Source organism: Podarcis liolepis (assembly GCF_965112155.1).
Source record: "Podarcis liolepis genome assembly, chromosome: 14".
In the NCBI taxonomy this organism is placed as follows: domain Eukaryota; kingdom Metazoa; phylum Chordata; class Lepidosauria; order Squamata; family Lacertidae; genus Podarcis; species Podarcis liolepis.
Window position 1 is genome coordinate 5,562,737 of NC_139569.1, and position 16,309 is coordinate 5,579,045.

Here is a 16,309-nt window from a genome sequence, read left to right on the forward strand (position 1 = left end):
AGACAGTTCGCGGGCAGGTAGGGTCTTAGCCTGCGTACCAGGTGGAGCTGGTAGACAGCTGCCCTGGACACAGAGTTAATCTGCGCCTCCATGGACAGCTGTGAGTCCAAAATGACTCCCAGGCTGCGCACCTGGTCCTTCAGGGGCACAGTTACCCCATTCAAGACCAGGGAATCCCCCACACCAACCCGCTCCCTGTCCCCCAAAAACAGTACTTCTGTCTTGTCAGGATTCAACCTCAATCTGTTAGCCGCCATCCATCCTCCAACCGCCTCCAGGCACTCACACAGGACCTTCACCGCCTTCACTGGTTCTGATTTAAAGGAGAGGTAGAGCTGGGTGCCATCTGCATACTGATGAACACCCAGTCCAAACCCCCTGATGATCTCTCCCAGCGGCTTCATATAGATATTAAAAAGCATGGGGGAGAGGACAGAACCCTGAGGCACCCCACAAGTGAGAGCCCATGGGTCTGAACACTCATCCCCCCCACCACTTTCTGAACACGGCCCAGGAGGAAGGAGCGGAACCACTGTATGACAGTGCCCCCAGCTCCCAGCCCCTCTAGACGGTCCAGAAGGATGTTATGGTCGATGGTGTCAAAGACCGCTGAGAGATCCAGCAGAACTAGGAAACAGCTCTCACCTTTGTCCCTAGCCCGCCGGAGATCATCAACCAGTGCGACCAAAGCAGTTTCAGTCCCATGGTGAGGCCTGAATCCCGATTGGAAGGGATCCAAATGGCCCGTTTCCTCCAGGCGTGCTTGGAGTTGTTCAGCAACCACCCGCTCAATCACCTTGCCCAAGAATGGAAGATTTGAGACTGGGCGATAGTTGGCCATCGTGGCCGCATCTAAAGATGGTTTTTTAAGAAGCGGTTTAATAACCGCCTCTTTCAGCGGGTCTGGGAAGGCTCCCTCACAGAGGGAAGCATTCACCACCCCGCAGAGCCCATCGCCCAGCCCTTCCCAGCTCGCTTTTATCAGCCAGGATGGGCAAGGATCAAGGAGACAGGTGGTCGGTTTCACTTGTCCAAGCAGCCTGTCCACATCCTCGGAGGTAACAGATTGGAATTGATCCCATGTAACAGGACCAGACAGAACTCTAGCACTCTCCCGCCCTGGCCCTGCCCCCATGGTGGAGTCTACCTCCTTCTGAATCTGAGCGATTTTATCTGCAAAAAACTTTGCAAAAGCATTGCAGGAGATCTTGGGGTCCCTACCAGGCCCCGGTGGTACAGGTGGTTCCGATAGATTGCGAACCACCTGAAAAAGTCTCCTGCTGCTGTTTTCTGCAGATGCAATGGAGGCGGCGAAGAAGGCCCTCTTCGCTGTCGCCATTGCCACTTGGTAGGCTCGACGTTGAGCTCTAACCTGTGTCCGGTCTGATTCAGAATGAATTTTCCGCCACCGGCACTCTAGCCGTCTCAACGATTGTTTCATCACCCTCAGCTCCGGGGAAAACCACGGGGCTGTCCGGGCTCCATGCAATCGGAGAGGGCGCTTCGGAGCCAGACAGTCAATAGCCCTGGTTAACTCTGCATTCCAGCGTAAATCTGTGCTGACTTCTCCTTGTTTTTTTTGATGTTTAGTGTGATAAACCTTAGGTTGCATTTAGCTGTACAACTTCTTCTGCTCATCACTTACTTCAGCCTTTCTCAACCTGTGGGTCCCCAGATGTTGTTGAACTACAACTCCCATCACCCCTAGCTAGCAAGGCCAGAGCGCAGGGATGATGGGAGTTGTAGTCCAACAACGTCTGGGGACCCACAGGTTGAGAACCACTGACTTGCTTTCTCTGGACCTTGAGGCAAGAGGTCATATTGGAACTATCTTCTGAGAACAAAAGAGCAAGCATGACTTCTTTGTTTCTCCAGCTAGATGGTTAGCTAGCATTTCAAACCCCAGCTAGGGTATTGTGTCCAGTTCTGGGCACCACAGTTTGAGGATATTGATGAGCTGGAAAGGTGTGCAGAGGAGGGCAACCAGGATGATAAAGGGTCTGGAAACCCAGGCCTTATGCGGAACAATTGAGGGAGCTGGGTATGTTTCGCCCAGAGAAGAAAAGAGAGGTGACATGATAGACACCTTCAAATATCTAAAGGGCTTCCACATGGAAGATGGAGCCAGCTTCTTCTCTGCTGCTCCAGAAGATAGGACCCAAACCAACAGATTCAAATTATAAGGAGATTCCAGCTAAACATCAGGAAAAACATTCTGAGGTTAAGAACAGTTTGACAGTGGAATGGACTCCTCAGTAGGTGATGGACTCTCCTTCCTTGGAGGTTTCTAAGCAGAGGTCTGATGGCCAACTGTCATGGATGCTTTCGTTGAGATTCCTGCATTGCAGGGGGTTGAATTAGATGACCCTCAGGGTCCCTTCTGATGCTACGATTCTCTGATTCCTGTCAAGAATGTAAAGGTAAAGGTACCCTTGACCATTAGGTCCAGTCGTGAATGATTCTGGGGTTCATCTCGCTTTATTGGCCGAGGGAGCCGGCGTACAGCTTCCGGGTCATGTGGCCAGCATGACTAAGCCGCTTCTGGCGAACCAGAGCAGCGCACGGAAATGCCGTTTACCTTCTCGCCGGAGCGGTGCCTATTTATCTACTTGCACTTTGATGTGCTTTCAAACTGCTAGGTTGGCAGGAGCTGGGACCAAACAACAGGAGCTCACCCTGTCACGGGGATTCAAAATGCTGACCTTCTGATTGGCAAGTCCTAGGCTCTGTGGTTTAGTCAGGGAAATCTGCACTGGCAAATAGACAGTTGAAAATATATATATACACAAATAAAGCTGTATTCGATGGACAAAAGCATGTATGATTTCTGACATGACTGAGAATTGTAGAACTTTAAAGCATTAAGATCAGAAGGCAGAAAATATGAAAACGAGAAGAGGCAGGAATGAGGATTTGGAGATATGCTTCAGAGGTCCAGACTATGGGGAGCCCAGAAAAAATAATAATTACACTTTGGACTATAATTGGTCTTTTTTTGTTTTATCTTATTATTTTTAATTGGATTATGATTTGGATATGTTGATTGGTTGTTTTTATTGGAAAATCAATAAAAATGATTTATTTATTTTTTTATAAAAGACCCATAGCGCCACCCGCATCCCTATCAAGAATGTACTTCCTGTAATAAATGCAAGCTTTCTTATTTTGTACCAAGTCTCAGTCTGAATACCTTTCAGCTAAAGGTGTGCTCCAGGCAAGGATCCGTTTAACGAAGCTGCGTCTAAACTCTGCCATGTCTGCCATTCTGACCTTGGACAATAAAAGAGTGCAATAAAAGCTGTCATTGCAAAGAGCTGAGAGCAAACACAAAGCCCTCTGTTCCCTGATTCTCCCCCGTGCCTCCTGCAGAGGTGTCATAGGTCACCTTTTTATCTCCCGATAGCTCACCTTTGCTCTCTCTCTCTCCTCTCTGCCAGATGAACAACGCAACGCTTGCCAACGAGTCTTCTCCCCCCGGCAACATGTCTCCTGCCACGCTGAGCTTGGATTTCCTCCCGTCGGCGGTGGGCTCTGGCCCCCTGGTCGTAGGCGATGGCTCCCAGCTGAGGGCCGACCAGAACCACTCCCAAGACAGCCAGCATCTCTTCCTGACCACTTCGGCGGCCAAGGTGATCACTGGCCTCTTTGTGTGGGCTGCCCTCGTCATCACTTGCCACCAGGTAAGTTGGGAGAAGCTGGAGGCCCCAAGGCTCTCGGAAAGACCGTGTCGTGCCATAGGGATGTGCCTCGGGCTCCGAGATCTTTAGGGGAGAGCCTTTTCTCAGTCCTGCCACCCAGAAGGGCAGGCTTGGTGCAGATATGGGAGAGGACCTTCTCAGCGGCTGCTCCCAAACAGCTTTGGAACTCCCTCCCAAATAAACTAAATAAAAAAATTCCTTCCAGTAGCACCTTAAAGACCAACTAAGTTAGTTCTTGGTATGAGCTTTCATGTGCATGCACACTTCTTCAGATCAGTATCTGAAGAAGTGTGCATGCACACGAAAGCTCATACCAAGAACTAACTTAGTTGGTCTTTAAGGTGCTACTGGAAGGAATTTTTTTATTTTGACTATGGCAGACCAACATGGCTACCTATCTGTAACTGGAACCAAATAAACTAGGCTGGCTTGCTCCTAGTTGTCCTTCTGCCAGCAGGTGAAGACAATTTTATTCCTTTGGGAACGGACTGTTTTTTAAAGAACAGGCTTTTAAATAGTGCTGTGTTGTTATTGAAATACTGGTAATAAAAACATTTCCTTACCTTTTAACAATTGTCTTATATGCATATCCCTGAACATTTTGTGAATCTTTGTACTTTTGTCCCATTTACTGTATTTGTTTCCCCTGATTTGAACTATAAAATGGTGGTTTTCTTGAGTCAAAACGAGAGTACCCAAAAAGTATTTTTTGTTTTTTGTTTTTTGTATTTTATCTGTGCTGTTTAAATTTGTGTAAGCTGCTTTGAGTCCCAGTCTGGGGGAAAGGAATAATAATAATAATAATAATAATAATAATAATAATAATAATAATAAAAAACAGGGCTTTTTACAGTTCCCCAAGTTCATGCCCTACAGATGATGTTGGACTACAACTCCCAGCATGCCGAGGGAAGACACAAGTCTAAAATAATAAATTTTATTTATACCGTGCCCTTCCCGGCCAGAGCCAGGTTCAGGGTGGCTAACAACAGTAAAATTACAGTAAAAACATAATGGGGGGGCAATTTAAAATACAGGTTAAAATGCAATTTAAAATCCAGCCTCATTTTAAAAGTAGCCCATAGATCAAAACCCTAAGGGCAGGGAAACATAAGGGTCAGACTGAGTCTAAACCAAAGGCCAGGCAAAACAGCTCTGTCTTGCAGATGTCATCTGAAGACATCAGAAGATGTCAAGTCCCGCAGAGCTGTAGTCTCTTGGGACAGAGCGTTCCACCAAGTCGGGGCCAGTACTGAAAAGGCCCCGTCCCTAGTTGAGATCAACCTAACCACCTTGCGACCTGGGACCTCCAAAATGGTGACATAATAAACACCACTTAACAGCGACACATCTTTGTGTTGTTTTTTGGAAGGTGCCGCAGCAGTTAAAATGGGCTCCTCCTTACCAAGCATGATTCCTAGGAAAAAAGGAAACTGCCTTTCACTGAGTCAGGCCCCTGGTCCATGGAGATCAATATCGCTTACACTGACTGGCAGCAGCTTTCCGGGGTTATGGACAGGGTTCTCTCCCAGCTCTGCTCGGAGATGCCAGAGATCTGAACCTTGGACGTTCTCCATGCTCCACAAGTGCATTGCATGCTTTGCATTCCAATGAGCTGTAGGCTGGCGCTTAGAACCAGATTCTAGTCCCCATGTTCTAAAGACGAGGCTGATTAACAAAAGAACATTGGAAATGGCCTTTTGACAAGTCGGGTGATAGGTGTGCCTAGCTCGGTGTTGTCCACACCAGGGATGTCTCTGGAGGTTGCAGACTCCCAACTCCCATCCGTCTCAGACGTTGTGGCTGATAATAATAATAATAATAATAATAATAATAATAATAATAATAATAATTTATTTATACCCTGCCCTTCCCGATTCAAAAACCGGGCTCAGGGCGGCTAACAACAAATTTAAAACACTTTAAAACACTTAATTATAAAACCAGCATAAAATACAGAATAAAAACATGAATAACAATAAAATTCAAAAATCAATTTGTTAATCCCCAGGGCCAGCTAGCTGAATTGGTCCTACTTGGGCCAATGAGGAGGCCAGGGGAGATTTAACTGTGGGGTCTGAATTCATATTAAAGGCCAGGTGGAATAGCTCTGTCTTACAGTCCTGATGGAAGGAGGTTAAATCCTGAAGGGCCCTAGTCTCATGGCACAGAGCATTCCACCAGGTCGGAGCCATCACTGAAAAGGCCCTGGCCCTGGTGGAGGATAGTCTAACTTCCTTAGGGCCCGGGACCTCTAAACTATGGTTATTCATGGACCTCAAGGTCCTCTGCAGGGCAGACCAGGATGGAAGAAGCTTGCTCTCTTGCAGACATGGGCAAAGTTGGCCCTCCAGATGTTTTGGGACCACAACTCCCATGATCCCTAGCAAACAAGACCCAGTGGTCAGGGATGATGGGAATTGTAGTTCCAAAACATCTGGAGGGCTGACTTTGCCTATGCCTGCTTGTGTTTCTCTGGAGTAGATCTCCTGCTTCTCACAGCCTTGCCTGTTTCTTTTCTTCCAGATCTTTTTGCACCTGAAAAGCTACACCATCCCCAACGAGCAGCGCTACATCATCCGCATCCTATTCATCGTGCCCATCTACGCCTTCGACTCGTGGCTCAGCCTTTTGCTGATCGGCAGCCACCAATACTACGTTTATTTCGACTCGGTGCGCGACTGCTACGAAGGTGAGCTGGATTTGGTGGTTCGGCCTAGGAACATGGGTGCCTTGTTCTGCGGCGGGCTGATTTTGCACTGCCACCCGCCGCATACGGCAAAAGAGTGCGCCCAGGGCTGTTCAATCCCGAGCGGCCTGCACATGTTGAAACGGCTGGCTTTCTTTTGCAATAAAGTTCAGGAGCAAGGAGTTCATTTCTGTTCCGAGAAACCCTTCTGTGGTGAATTGCACAAGACATTCTGCGTGTGGCTCAGAAACACTGTGGCTGAGGGCAGGCGCATCTTAGAGCATTGGCAGCATCCTTATCTTCTTCGGTGCAAAGCACACCACTTCCTCTCCAGGCCTGAGCTCTGCAAATCCTCCTTTCTCTCAACATAAATTTTCTTTTCCGCAAGCATCCAGCAAAAGCCAACTGTGGACGGCATCAACTGGCTAGTACCAGTGTCGTCGCCAAGATGTGTTTCAGCTCTTTGATGCAACAACTAAGGAAACCTTTCTTTCTGAGGAGCAAGAAATGGGGGGGGGGGGAACCTTGCAAGTTTTATCAGAGTCAAAACCTCTTTTTTGTTGGGGGGGGCAGGGAAAGGGAGAAATTCCAAAAGCAGTCCAATGAGGACTGAGTTTGCTTGGTAATGCAGATGGACAGTGGTGAGGCTCTGAGAGGGTATGCAGCGGCTGGAATGCTAAACGGGGAAGACCTCACGCTGCAACATCTTGTTGCAGGCCACGCAGACCGATTTTTTTTGCATTGCCCATGAGTTTCACAGTCTTCAGTCTGCCAATAGAATTGCTTTCGTTTCATCTTTTCAACACCTGCTGAAAATATTCCTATTCTGTCAGGCTTGTGCAGACAATTTAAAATACGTCTTTCCATAATAAGTTAGCTGATCTCTAACTTTTTACAGTAGTACCTCGGGTTAAGTACTTAATTTGTTCCAGGGGTCCGTTCTTAACCTGAAACTGTTCTTAACCTGAAGCACCACTTTAGCTAATGGGGCCTCCCGCTGCTGCTGCGTCACCCCTACGCAATTTCTGTTCTCATCCTGAAGCAAAGTTCTTAACCTGAGGTATTATTTCTGGGTTAGCGGAGTCTGTAACCTGAAGCGTCTGTAACCTGAAGCGTATGTAACCCAAGGTACCACTGTATATGGTTTTTATTGTGTGGCTTTATGTACGGCTGTTGCAAACCACTCTGATGTACTTTTCATGAGCAGTGGTAAATATATATATATAGATAAATTGTAGGGTGGACTATTTTTAACTGCCAGTCTCGCTCCTTCCATGTTTCAGCCTTCGTAATCTACAGCTTTTTGAGCCTTTGCTTTGAGTACCTCGGAGGGGAGAGCACCATCATGGCTGAAATCAGAGGGAAACCCATTGTGTAAGTTGCCATATAAGGCTGCTAATATGGAAATGTCCACTGCTCCCCATTGGTTAGCAGTGTCCCCCTGCAGCATACCCTTGGTGCTCCTAGCCTGTATTGATGGGGGCTTGTCTTATCTTTTCCTAGGTCTAGCTGCCTCTATGGAACTTGCTGTTTACAAGGGATGTCCTATTCGATTGGATTCCTCAGATTCTGCAAGCAGGTGAGGCTCACAGGAGAGGCACTGCCTATCGCTGCAGCTGGACATTTTTCATCTCTGATGAAAATAATACAGTGGAACCTCAGTTTTCAAACTTTTGTTTTGTTTTGTTAAATCATTTTTATTAATTTTGCAATAAAAAACATCCAATTAACGCATCTGTCAGAGCTGCTTGAAGATCCTAGCTCACAGAGGATCACGCTAGCCAGCGGTCATTAAGTAAAAGTCTTTATTGAATTACAGTTTCCATTCTCACGCTGCTGCGCGCAACTCTACGTCTAGTAGCTAGATCGGCGAAGCTCCGTCTGAGTCTCCGCCCTGTGTGCACCAACTTAATATCCTAGCCTTGCTCCACCTTTTCCTCCTGACTGTCCTCCTCTGGGTCCCTCTACCCCCCGGGGCTTCTTCCTTCCGGGATTCTTCTGACGCTGACCCAGACCCTCCTGCCTCCTTGCGCCGGGCTTTAGGACCTGGCTCTCTTTCGGGGCTGCTTACTGCGCCGCCTTCCTCTGCATTTGAACTTGGCGCGCGCGCCCAACCTTCCACTTTCCTCTCAACCGTTTCTTCGCTCCCCGATGGAGGTGTGGCCATCCCCGACTCATGTCCTCCCTCCTGTGGAGGTGTGGCCACTCCTGACTCATGTCCTCCCTCCTGTGGTGAGCTGCCAGCGCTTCCCCCCTGGCTCCCTTCCTCTTCCCTGCTTCCTGGCGGTGACGCTGGTCCCGATTTCCAGCTGCTCCCCCCTGAGTCCTCTCTGGCTCTGTCTTCCTGGGGTGCCCCCCTAGACTCCCCCCTTGCCCTCGCCACTGGTGCTCCTTTCTGTGAATCCTCTGATTCACTGGAAAGACTAGGAGATCTCGGGTCGTCGTCGTCACTCATCTTTTCTTCTGCCTCCTCCCCTTCGCTCTCTGTTTCCTCCCTTGCCCGTGCTTCTGCTCCTAAACCCCTGACATCCATCCCCCCCTCGAAGCCCCCCATTCCCCCCTCCCCTCCTTCCGGTGCTGGAGCTGGGGGCTGCTGTTGCAAAGGGACGAACGTCGGGTATCGGTCGCTTCCCGTGGCAGGCCTCCATCTGAAGTCTCCCGGGTCTTCCTCCCCGCTCTCGTCGACGACAGTCACCTCCGCTTCCATCTCTGTGCCGCCGTGCTCGAAACCAGGGTCGTCCCCGAAAACGTCCATGTCCGTCTCTCCCTCACTTCCTCCTGTCGGTGTTGCTCGTCCTGGGCCTTCCAGCCACCGTCTGCGCCACTGCTCCTCTGGCCTATCGTCCCACCAATACGAGGGTTCTGATGCAGATCCCGAGGGTGACCCCTCCGGGGAACGGACGTCTTGTGTCGGGTCCTCGTCCGAGTCGAACCCCCGGAAAGTGCTGGCCGAAAGTGTGGGCGTGAAAAGCCAGTCGTCAAAATATTCTGCTGGCATAGGCCTATGGGGAAAGAGGGCATGAAACTCGTCTTTGAGGAGAGGTTCGTCCAAGGCGTAGCCCGGCACCCAGCTGTTCGCACTGGCCGGGGTGCCCTCCTTGGCGAGAAAGTATTCTACCCCCTCTTCCCCCCATCTGGAGTCCAAAATCTCAGTGACTTCGTTGATGCGCTCCTTCTGTGCCACTTCCGCGTGCCCTGTTCTGTCTCTGACCGGACTCGGCGCTGTTCCGGGTTCCTGGAACCTGTGCGGTGCCTTGTAGGGAGTGAGCACCGATCTGTGGAATACCGGATGCATTCTGGAACCCTCCGGAAGTGCCAGTCTGAAAGCTACCGGGTTGACCTGCTCTTCGACTTGGTAGGGCCCCAGTTGCTTATGCCCTAGTTTCTTCTTGGCCAACGACCTGGCCGGCACTGCGTGGGCTGCTAACCAAACCCAGTCTCCCACGTGGAGCTCTTCTCCAACCCTTCTGTGCTTGTCTGCTTGTACCTTGTATGCGTGCTTGGCCAGCTCCAGGTGGCGCCTCAGCTGATCGTGGACCTCCTGCAGCTCCGACGCGAACGCATCTGCTGTCTGCGGCTCCCCCTCCCCCATTCTTTCCAGTCCCGGGAAGGTTCTGGGGTGCCTCCCGTTGTTGGCGAAGAACGGCGTGACCCCCGTGGACACGTGCTTCGTGTTGTTGTAGGCGAACTCGGCAAGCGGTAGGTAATCCACCCACGTCGCAGGCTGTTGATTTGCATAACATCTCAGGTACTGCTGCATGATGGCATTGACCCGCTCCGCTTGCCCGTTGGTCTGCGGGTGTCTCGCCGACGCCAGGTTGATCTTGACGTTCAGGAAGCCCATCAGCTTCTGCCAGAAATTCGAGATGAACTGCCGCCCCCGGTCGGACAGAATAGACCGTGGCAGACCATGAACCTTGAACACGTGGTCTATGAACAGTTTGGCGGTTTGCTCCGCCGTGGCCACCTTCGCACACGGAATGAAATGCGCCATCTTGGAAAACAGGTCCACCACCACCAGCACTGCCGTCTTGCCCCTTGAGCTGGGCAGATCCGTGACAAAGTCCAGAGCCACCCTTTCCCAAGGTTCGACCGGAGTTTGCAGCGGTTCCAACAGTCCGGCCGGCGGTTTGTGCACTGGTTTGGCCCTCTGGCAGGTGTCGCATCTCGCCACGTAGTCTGCGACCTCCCCTCTCATTCCAGGCCACCAGAAATCCCTGGCTACTAATTCCACCGTCTTCTCCTTGCCAAAGTGCCCGGCCGTGGGCGCGTCGTGCAGCTGCTGCAGCACCTTGGCTCGAAGTTCGTCTCCCGGCACGTAGATGGCCCCTTTTCGGATGAGCAATCCATCTCGTAGCCGGAAACCGTCGGCCGCTGCCTTGCCCCTCTGCACCTCTGCCATCTTTGCTTGTGCGAAGGAGTCCTCCTGCAACGCACGTCGCACCGCCTCCAGGTCCACGGTGGCCGCGGCGCACGCCCACACTGCTGGTGCGAAGATGTGCATGGCGGCCGCTGGCGTTGCGTCCTCCAGATACTGTGGCTTACGGGAGAGAGCGTCTGCCATGATGTTGGTGTCCCCCGGGACATACTCTATTCGGAAGTCGAAGTTTGCAAAGAAATCAGCCCAACGTATCTGCCTCTGGTTCAGGAACTGTGCCGTGCGCCAGTGCTCTAGATTCTTGTGGTCCGTGCAAACCTGCACCGTGTGCTTGGCGCCGATCAGAAAGTGCCTCCACGCCTTGAACGCTGCGTGAATGGCCAGCAACTCCCTGTCCCAGATGGTGTAGTTCTGTTCGGACTTGCTGAGCTTCCTGGAGTAAAACGCTCCCGGTCGCCACACCCCCTGCGGGTCTTTCTGCAACAGGACCGCCCCCACGGCTCTGTCCGAGGCGTCTGTCTCCACCCTCATCGGCTTGCTGGGGTTGACATGAAGCAGCTGCTCTTCCGACGCGAAGAGACGCTTGAGTGCCTGAAAGGACTGCTCCGCCTGCGCTGTCCAAACGAACTTCTTCTTCTTGGAGCTAAGCGTGTCAGTGATGGCCGCTGTCTGCATCGCGAAGCCCTTGATAAACTTGCGATAGAAGTTCGCAAAGCCGACAAACCGTTGGACCTCCTTCCGGTTGCGCGGACTCTTCCAATCCAACACCGCTCGAACCTTGGCGCTGTCCATGGCGAGCCCCTTGTCCGACAGCTTGTAGCCCAGAAAATCCACCTCCGGCACGTCAAATTGGCACTTCTCCAGCTTGGCGTAGAGCCTATGTTGCTTTAGCCTGCTCAGCACTTCCTTGACGTGTCCGTCATGCTCCTGCTGCGACTCCGAAAAGATCAGGATGTCGTCTAGGAAACAGACGCACGTCTTGTAGAGAAGTCCCGCCAACACGTGATGCATAAACGCTTGAAAAACGTGGGAGCCATTTTGCAATCCAAAAGGCATAACTCTATATTCGTAGGTCCCCAGTGGCGTGAACATGGCTGTCTTCCACTCATCTCCTTCCCGCATGCGAATGAGGTTGTACGCCCCCCGCAGGTCCAACTTGGTGAACACTCTGCCCTTCCGTACCTTTGCGAGGAGGTCGTCAATACGGGGCATGGGGAAGTCCGATGGCCTAGTCAGACTGTTCAAAATCCTGTAATCCACTACCAGTCTTTTCTGGGGCGTGTCCCGCTTCTTAACAAAGAATACGGGACTGCCCCCCACTGCCCTGGACTCCCGGATGAAGCCGCGTTGCAAATTATGGTCAATGAACTCTTTGAGTTCCTGCAGTTCGTCCTCTGACATGGAATACAGTTTCCCTTTAGGCAGCGCCGCCCCCGGCAGCAGGTCAATTTTGCAGTCATATGGTCTGTGAGGGGGTAGCCTGTCTGCCTCCTTCTCGCAGAAAACTTCCAAAAATTCAGCGTACTTGTGTGGAATCGCTTGCAGCATGCCTAGCAGCAGATGTGACTCCTCTTCCTCTCCTTCCTGCCTGGGCACGATGCAGTGTTCAGCACAAAAGGAAGAGCCGAAGGTCAGCTGCCTCTGGTACCAAGCCATCGCTGGGCTGTGCTTGTCCAGCCAACTCATGCCCAATACAATGGGCGTGTCAGATAGTCGAGTGACGTTGAAGCTGATGATTTCTCTGTGATTCCCAAGTCGCATCACCATTGGTGGCGTCTGCTTCACCACTTGCCCCCCGAGCAGCTCCCTGCCATCCACCGTGACAACCTGCAGGGGCAGTGTGGCCGGCAGCAACTGCACAGCGTGCCTGTCGACAAAGTCCTGCCCTATAAAGTCCGCATTGCTGCCTGAGTCAATGGTGATTGGCACGTCCATGGTGATTCCATTGGGCAGTTGGAGAGACGCTGTGAGCCTCACTACTGGTTTGGGCGGGAGGGGGTTCACGGGCTGTAAAATCGCTGGGGACTGCGTCACTAACACGTCTGGCTGGGCCCCAGTGCCTCTTCCTCCAGCCAGACAGCCTCGTTTCCCTGCTGTGGTCCTCCTTGCTGTGTTGCTGCAGTCACCATTGCTGAGGCTGCAGTGAGCTTGTGGGGCCTCTGGGGACACTCTTTCGCCATATGCCCTGGCTCCTCACAGACGTAACACTTCCTGTTCCCTCTAGGAGGCTTCGCTTTCACTGCTGCTGGTGCTAGGGCTCTGGTTGCTGACTGAGCCCTTGCACCTCCCACCTCCATAGGTTCGGCTCCTCCTCCTGGCGGAGGCGTGGATTGCGCCCGCGCTGCTTCCCTGGGAAAGAAGGAGGGGCCCCCGGCTGGTTCGCGCCCTCCACGCCCTTCGTCCCTGTTCCACGGACGTCCTTCCAGCCTCACCCCCACTGCCAGTGCCCTCTGAACGACCTCCTGGGTGGTTCGGGGTCTCTCCCCCCTGGCGATCTCATCTTTAATCGAGTTATGCAGCCCCTCCCAAAAGAGGTCTCTTACAGGAGCCGAATCTCTGTCCCATTCCAGGGCACTGACCAAGGCGAAAAAGCGGGCATGGTACTGCCTGACGCTGGCCCTCCCTTGTCTCAGCCCATGCACCTCCTTCCGTGCAAGATCCACGTCAATACTTGATAAAAAACACCCATCCATTGCTTTAATAAAGGCATCTGCATTCTGTAGCGCCGGATCCTTATCTCTCCATAAATTGCGTAGCCATGCCCTCGCATCCCCATGCAGATGGGACATGATGAACCCCACTCTCTCTTGTTCATCTCTAAAGTCTTTATGCAGCAGTTGCAGTGCGCACAGTACGTCGGCTCTAAAGTTGGGATACTGTTGCAGGTTCCCATCGAAGTGAGAGACCAGCCCGCCTGTCCGTCTCGCCAACCCAATGCCCTCCTGCCGGGGTGTCTGCTTTGTCAGCACGTCTAACCTGACCTGGAGATCCCTGCAGGCTGCGGCTGCTTCCTCCTCCCTCTTCCTGGATGCTAGAGCCTCGGCGTTCAGTTGTGCCACCGCGTTTCTGAGTTCCTCTATCTGCTGCTCAGCCGTCATGTCGTCTGCCGTTCGTGAGCTTGCTAGTAGGCACCTGTGTCTCTCCCCTCCTCGAGGCTGTAGATGCCCACAAGTGGAGACGGAGCTTACTGTCAGAGCTGCTTGAAGATCCTAGCTCACAGAGGATCACGCTAGCCAGCGGTCATTAAGTAAAAGTCTTTATTGAATTACAGTTTCCATTCTCACGCTGCTGCGCGCAACTCTACGCCTAGTAGTTAGGTCGGCGAAGCTCCGTCTGAGTCTCCGCCCTGTGTGCACCAACTTAATATCCTAGCCTTGCTCCACCTTTTCCTCCTGACTGTCCTCCTCTGGGTCCCTCTACCCCCCGGGGCTTCTTCCTTCCGGGATTCTTCTGACGCTGACCCAGACCCTCCTGCCTCCTTGCGCCGGGCTTTAGGACCTGGCTCTCTTTCGGGGCTGCTTACTGCGCCGCCTTCCTCTGCATTTGAACTTGGCGCGCGCGCCCAACCTTCCACTTTCCTCTCAACCGTTTCTTCGCTCCCCGATGGAGGTGTGGCCATCCCCGACTCATGTCCTCCCTCCTGTGGAGGTGTGGCCACTCCTGACTCATGTCCTCCCTCCTGTGGTGAGCTGCCAGCGCTTCCCCCCTGGCTCCCTTCCTCTTCCCTGCTTCCTGGCGGTGACGCTGGTCCCGATTTCCAGCTGCTCCCCCCTGAGTCCTCTCTGGCTCTGTCTTCCTGGGGTGCCCCCCTAGACTCCCCCCTTGCCCTCGCCACTGGTGCTCCTTTCTGTGAATCCTCTGATTCACTGGAAAGACTAGGAGATCTCGGGTCGTCGTCGTCACTCATCTTTTCTTCTGCCTCCTCCCCTTCGCTCTCTGTTTCCTCCCTTGCCCGTGCTTCTGCTCCTAAACCCCTGACAGCATCAAATCATAATAATCCAATTAAAATAAAAAACTAAAATAAAAAAGACTAAATTATCATCCAAATTATAATTATTAATTTTTCGGGACTTCCCATAGTCTGGACCTTGAAGCATATCTCCAGATCTTTTAATCCGTTCCGGAAGACCGTTTGGCTTCCGAAAAGTTCAAAAACCGAGGGTCAATGTCCTGGCTGCAAAGACAATGGAAAGAAATAAAGAACACGGCTTGGAAGCCATTTGGCTTCAGAAAATAATTCGAAAACTGGAGCAGTTACTTCTGGGTTTCCGGCGTTCGGGAGCCAAAACATTCCAAAACAGAGGCGTTTGGGAACCGAAGTTTGACTGTACCTTCCAGGGAGCTAGCTGTGTTAGTCTCTTGTGGCAAATGCAAAAAGAGAGAGAAAGAGTGAAAAAAGAACAGCCTTGCCTCATCTTGTAGCAAAGGTTTTAATGATTTTCCTTAGATAGAAAGCATTTATCGTCCCTTGGAAGCTATGTGCAAGCATTGTTGTTGTTCTTCTTTCTACAGATGTGCAAAAAAAACAAAAAACAAAAAAACAACCCACAACCCCACACATACTTAGGGGGGAAATTTAAGAGAAATTTAAGAAAAAGGGTGGACAAGAAATAGAAACAAATAGTGCCAGGATACTGAGACCTACAGACATATGTGGTGGGACTGCCCCAAAGTAAAAAGGTTCTGGACAAAATTAGCTTCTGAGATCTCATTGATAACTGAACAAATGATTCATTCCTCCCCTTTTCTCGTTTGAATTTATTTGTGCAATTGGTTTGAGACTTGAATAACAGTAAACCAGTTTCTCATATTTTGATGATTGCCAGCTTTGGGGAGGCTTTTTATCTCAATAACCTGGATTACTAGTATTCCAAAGCTTGGCAGATCACCTTTGGGAGGGAAAATCGCATAACCTAAAGGGCTCCAGGGACCAAAATGCTTGAGGTCTCGTCTTTACTGTTTGGATTCATTTTATTTCAGATACGAACGCAGTGGCTCTGGAGCATCTGGTCCCATGGGTCTATGCGAGAGTTCAGAGTTATATACTGGCAGCTCTCAATTTAAGCTGGGATTATGTTTTGGGGATAGCACCTAAAGCCATGATTTATAGTCAAAACACACTGGGTTCAGTGGTGGGTGGGATTGCCAAAGGTTCCTTTACCCTGGATGCCTGCCACTACCCCCCTTTTTTATTTTATTTTAATTTGCCCCACGCGTAAAGCTGAATGCACACAACTTAAATGCACACAAGTTGCCTCTGGTGGTAGGAAGCGTGTGACTGTAACGCATTTTCACTGCCTTAATGTGCTTCAGCTGTGATTGTCCAATCTTTCCAGGCAACGCTGCAGTTCTGCATTGTGAAGCCTCTGATGGCTATCATCACCATCATCTTGCAAGCCTTTGGGAAATACAACGACGGCGACTTCAAGTGAGGAGAAGGGAGGGTGTGGGGCAAGGATGGGTGGTTTTTATGGTCTGGGGTTCAACGCCTTGACAGTTTTCCTTGGAAGTGGAAAAGCTCAGGGCAGCTTTCTGGAAAAGGGC

General features: G+C 51.2%; 1 protein-coding gene across 3 annotated transcripts in view; it reads left to right on the forward strand.

The window, feature by feature from the left end:
- The window catches only part of TMEM184A (transmembrane protein 184A), a 46,832-nt gene that overhangs the window by 23,737 nt on the left and 6,786 nt on the right, over positions 1-16,309 (forward strand). For all 3 annotated transcript variants that reach the window (XM_083474780.1, XM_083474781.1, XM_083474782.1), the window contains 5 exons: positions 3,438-3,680; positions 6,225-6,390; positions 7,671-7,761; positions 7,891-7,966; positions 16,102-16,193. In XM_083474780.1, the coding sequence (XP_083330906.1) occupies positions 3,438-3,680; positions 6,225-6,390; positions 7,671-7,761; positions 7,891-7,966; positions 16,102-16,193 (668 nt within the window). The remainder of the gene's footprint in view (positions 1-3,437; positions 3,681-6,224; positions 6,391-7,670; positions 7,762-7,890; positions 7,967-16,101; positions 16,194-16,309) is intronic.